General features: G+C 43.3%; 1 protein-coding gene across 1 annotated transcript; it reads right to left on the bottom strand.

Moving 5' to 3' along the window:
- Nucleotides 1–2,713: 2,713 nt before the first annotated feature.
- Nucleotides 2,714–3,574, bottom strand: LOC146952187 (uncharacterized). Its single transcript, XM_085707711.1, has one exon. The coding sequence runs from the start codon at nt 3,572–3,574 to the stop codon at nt 2,714–2,716; it is 861 nt and encodes a 286-aa protein (XP_085563837.1).
- Between the last annotated feature and the right edge of the window lie 2,071 nt (nt 3,575–5,645).

Here is a 5,645-nt window from a genome sequence, read left to right as displayed (position 1 = left end):
CCAATGCCTAGAACATTAAACGGGCTACACCACCAACCATGATAATTGAGTGTAAGATTGGCTAACTTCACCTTCAACCACATATAAGTTAAAGACTTAATTTTGTCCACCACCTGTTGGATAGAACACTGTTTTTCATTGAAAAGTCGATTGTTTCTTTCTTTCCAAATTTCCCAAACTGTTGCAAACCAAATAATCTGTAAGATAGACCGCTTTGACTTAGCAGCCCCACCAATAAAACTGAACTGATAAAAATGACTTGAAACATCACCAGGCAACACAAAAGGAACTCCAAGTCATCTAAGAATAAAGTTCCAAACGGAACCCAAAATATTACAATTAAAAAATAAATGAGAGGATGTTTCCACCTCCCCACAACCTACAACACACTGCTAAGAGTCGAAATCAATCACATGACGGCGATGAAGATTATCCTTAGTAGGAAGTCTATCACGGAACAACCGCCAAGCAAAAAGCACCACCTTCAGAGGAACATCCTTATGCCACAAAGATGATGCAGGCACCAACGAATCAACAGGAACATTAACATTAATACAATTATAAGCACTACGAACTGTGTAAACGGAAGAAGCTTCCAAACGCCACATCCTCCTATCGACCCTATCAACCTGCAAAGTAATATTTTGAAGTACAATCCTAAGATCCCCTACCAATTCCTCCTCCCACGCGAATAACCTGCGCCTCCACCTCCAAGCCCCCCCGCCACTCCCCCACCCTAACGAATGCATATAAAAAACAGAAGGACCCTTCAACAAAGACAACTCAAAAAGTCTAGGAAATCTAACTCTAAGAGGCACATCCCCCACCCAATCATCCGACCAGAAGAATGAATTTTTACCATCTCCCACTAACAAACTGACATTACCATGAAACCACTCCTCCGTACGCAATTTGGAAATATCCCTCCACCAATTAGAGACCTCACGGCCTCCATCACAAATACGACCCCCCTCCACTCCATAGCGGGCCGACAACACTCTAAACCAAAGACAATCTCTATCCACCTCTAACCTCCAGCACCATTTTCCTAACAAAGCAATATTAAAATCTCTAATTCTCCTTACCCCCAAACCCCCAACCTCCGTACTCCGACAGATAGTTTGCCAATCAACCCAAGATATTTTCCTGTGGTCTGCACTCCCCCCCAAAAAAAATTAATAAAAATAGATTCGATAGAGGAGACGATACCTGACGGAGCCTTGAAAAAGGAAAGAGCATAAACAGGCAACGAGGACAGGACAGACTTCAGCAGAATCAGACGACCACCCAATGACAAGTATCGTGAATTCCACCCCAACAGTCTAGAGCTTATACGTTTCAAAATGGGATCCCAAAAAGGCAATCGACGAGCATTTCCACCAATCTGCAAGCCTAGGTACATAAACGGAATGGTTCCAACCTTACAATTCAAAATCAACGCTGCTTCAGCTAACCAAGAACCTTGAACATTCACACCCACCAGAAGACTCTTTGAAAAATTCACCTTTAGACCAGACAATTCTTGAAAAAGGATGAGAACCGCTCGCATACTTCTAACATTCGCCCATGACTTCTCACCCAAAATAATAGTATCGTCCGCAAACTGAAGATGAGAAACCGATACCGGATCAAAAGTGCCCACCTTGTAACCAGAAAATAAATTATTATCAGACACCGCCTTCATTAAAACATTAAAGCCCTCTGCAGCTAGAAGAAACAAGAAAGGCGATAGCGGGTCTCCTTGCCTCAACCCCCTGCCTAGAGAGAACTCATCTGTTGGAGACCCATTTACCAACACTGACGCAGTAGCTGTCTCAATACACTCTTTTATCCACTTGCGCCAAAGAACGGGAAACCCCATCTTGACCATCACCTCAGCTAAATAGTTCCAATCAATAGAGTCATATGCCTTTTCAAAGTCAACCTTGAAGAGAATTAACTCCTTCTTGCATTTACGAGCTTCATCTACCACTTCATTAGCCACCAAAATCCCATCAAGGATCTGACGACCTTTAATAAAAGCCGACTGTGAATCTGAAATAACGGAACCAATCACCAACCGGAGTCTGTTCGCAAGAACCTTCGCCAATATTTTATACAAACTTCCCACCAACGAAATAGGACGAAAATCATTCAACTGCTGCGGATTATCAACTTTAGGAATAAGAGCGAGGAACGTACTATTTATCCCTTTTGTCAATTTTCCGTTCCTATGAAACTCCACCAAGAAACGCATCACATCATCCTTCAACATATCCCAAAAATCCTTAATAAATCCAAAAGTAATACCATCAGGACCCGGGCATTTGAAACTATCACAATCCCAAACTGCGGACTTCACCTCCTCCACCGAAAACGGTCTAATCAACTAGGCCCCTTGTCTGCTAGAAAGAGATCGAAACTGCAAACCCTCCATACCAGGTCTATGCTCACGACAATTTTGAAAATGAGTAGAAAAGTGGTCAAACACAGCCGCACGCACATTATCCACTCCTTCCACCAAGACCCCATTCACCATAAAGAATTGAATTGCATTCCGACGTTTCCTACTAGACATAACCCCATGGAAAAACTTTGAATTCGCATCCCCTTCACGTAACCATTGCATCCTCGATTGTTGCCAACAAATGCTAGAATTAATCCGAGATAACGAGAATAATTCCTCAGAAACCCCATGTAACTCTTCTACTTCCTCATCCAGCAGTACCACAGACTAAGCCTTGAGCTCAATATCAGCTATACGGTCCTTCAAAGACAAAAGCTTAGATGATAAATTTTTGGAATGATTCTGGTGCCAAACCTTTAAAGTCGCCTTTAACATTTTCAACTTTTCTTTTATCACATATCCTCCCCAACCATCCACCTGGAAACTACTCCACTTTTCACGGACAAACTCCTGATAGCCAGAAAACTTCTCCCAACATTTTAACATACGAAGAGGTTTAGGACCCCAATTCGCCTCATCAATACTCAACTGAATTGGACAATGATCAGAAAGACCCCTAGCCGTTGCCACCTGAACACAGTTAGGCCACGTCAAACACCACTTTTCGGATAATAAAAAACGATCAAGGCGACTCATAGAATTACCATCCCCCCGGAACCAAGTAAAACGACGACCCCGGAGAGGTAGATCCAAGAAGCAATTGACTCCAATAAACTGATTAAAATTAACACTCCCTGCATGCATACCAGAACGTCCCACACTCCGCCGTTCCTCCGCCCACCTAACAGTGTTAAAATCCCCACACACACAGATATTATGGTCAACAAAGGTAGACAGCCGTTGCGAAATATTATGCCAAAGAACTTGTTGACGGGAAATATCACACGGTGCATAGACATTCAACAACGTAAACTCTTCACCCGACTTCACAAAACGACCTTGAATTCCCAAAACATGCTCAAGATTAAACGACACCCACACATCAACCTCTGTATTATCCCAAAGAGTAACCAAACCCCCCGAAGCACCACTCGACGGTTGAAACGAAAAATCAACATTAACATCATTCCACACCGATTTACAAACCACTCCATCAAACACTGACAACTTTGTTTCTTGAATACACATAATGTACGGTTTTTTCTCCCTCACCAACTGACACACCTCCCTTCTTTTCTCAAACCCACCCAATCCCCTTACATTCCAAGAGATGATCTTCATCACTACCACACACACCACCACACCTACACTCCCTCCCCACCCAACTACCACCACTCGGCCTAAACCTCCACCATTTCACCATCTGTCTTTTTTCTTCCCACTCCTGACAACACATCAAACCTATTATTTTTATCTCCCTTAAAGTTCAGCCCCACCATCTTGCCAATCCCCTTAACGTCGTCTGACATCACCTTTTCATTACCATGAAGAACCAACCAGTTTGACCAATCATTATTTACCGACGCTTGAGAGTCACTTGATGAAGAAGATGCATGTACTTTTTCCTTGTCCTTCGATCCTTCTGACACCACTTTACGACGCTTCTGAGATTTATGAAGTGCACGGAGAACCTCCTTACGGTCTTTTTCGGATAGCCTTGCTATACGCTTTAAATTTTGCGCACAATGTCGAATATAACCATTGCCTTTCTTTTTAATAATTCTACGACCACCGGATGGATTTTGAATTTTTGCACATGTTTCAAATGGACAACCAGCAGCTGTTGTAAACTTCTTTTGTTTATTTACCCACTCCAAGCTCCATGGGCCTGCCGTAGATGAATGTGCACGACCTGGAGGGCACGACATTGTTCGCTTGGCAATTTTCTTCACATCTCCTTGAGCTGCACGGGCTGACTGTCAGAAACAGCAGCTGATCCCGAAACCACATTCTGCATAGTTGTATATCTTGAAACTTCAACCTCTTCTTGAACAGTCACGGCTGGAACAGCATCTGCCACAACCGCAGACACTATATTAACACCAGACAATGTTTGCTTCTCTCCCGATACCACATTCTGCTCAGCTGTATGTTTTGAAACTTCAACCTCTTCATGAACAGTCACAGCTGGACCAGCTTCTGCCACAACCGCAGGCACTGAATTTACACCAGAAAATTGTGCCAATTCAACTACTGGGTCAGCCGTGTTACAAGTAGCAGCTCCAGATTTTTCATTAAGCCATTCGTTGGAAATATGATTCATAAGATCCTCAACATCACTGCTAGCTGCCTCTTCATCAAACCCACCGTCCCGGTGAACCACGTCATCCTCTTGCGACTCATCTTCCTCACCTAAACAAGCATCCTCCCCTAGTGCAAATCCCCACTCCTCAATTATTTTAAACTCAAAGAGTTCACCATCCACCAAAACCTTGGCGTCCTTTTTTAAAATTTCCAAAGACGTCGTTGAAATTAAAATCCGTGCATAATCAAGACGGTTTTTATCCATAGTAAAATCATCCGCCCGCAAGAGACGTCCACAATCATAAACACACAACTTGAAGAAATCTAAACTCCAAGCGTGCAATGGTACACCATATATTCTGACCCATGCTCCACGTTCACGTACAACCATATCTTTTTTCCACCTGACAGGATTAGAAAAGAAATGGTTGAAAAATTCTGATGCTTCCTTAAGAACATTACCGACATCCCCGTCGTCTTCCATTTTCAATAGTACCTTGTCTGCTCCTAACGGAATAATATTCATCTTTTCAAATCCAGCATCAAATATCCGACGTTGAATCACCGGAACTGCCTCCCCATTTAAAATAGAGACAACCAGACCCTTGCGAGCCCAAAGAACATCCTGTTCCGTTGAATAGTACTTTGGAACATACATACTACTTTCTGACACCGTAACCAATCCCGCTTTGCCACTACCACCACTACGAAATCCTTTCTGTCCACCTCCCTCCTCTCCTCGCACCACCTGAGCATACCCAACACCCTTTCTCTCAACCACAATACCTCCACCAGCCTTGCTATTAACTCCCACATACTCCTTTTCACCTCCCGTCTCTCTATTTTCTCCCTCTTGAATTTTAACACCATTTTTTACTCCCTCTCCCCGCTCCTTACCCTCACCCCTCTTATTGCCATTCCTATCAAAACTAGACACCTTCGCTACCACCCTCCAGTCACCAAACCACACATTATTCACCGCCTTTAAGAGTTTATCAACATCCTTCACGTTTCC

Source organism: Medicago sativa, chromosome 1 (genome assembly GCF_051527215.1).
Source record: "Medicago sativa cultivar Bolivia chromosome 1, Bolivia_mono, whole genome shotgun sequence".
NCBI lineage: Eukaryota > Viridiplantae > Streptophyta > Magnoliopsida > Fabales > Fabaceae > Medicago > Medicago sativa.
This window is presented reverse-complemented; position numbering and strand designations above follow the sequence as displayed.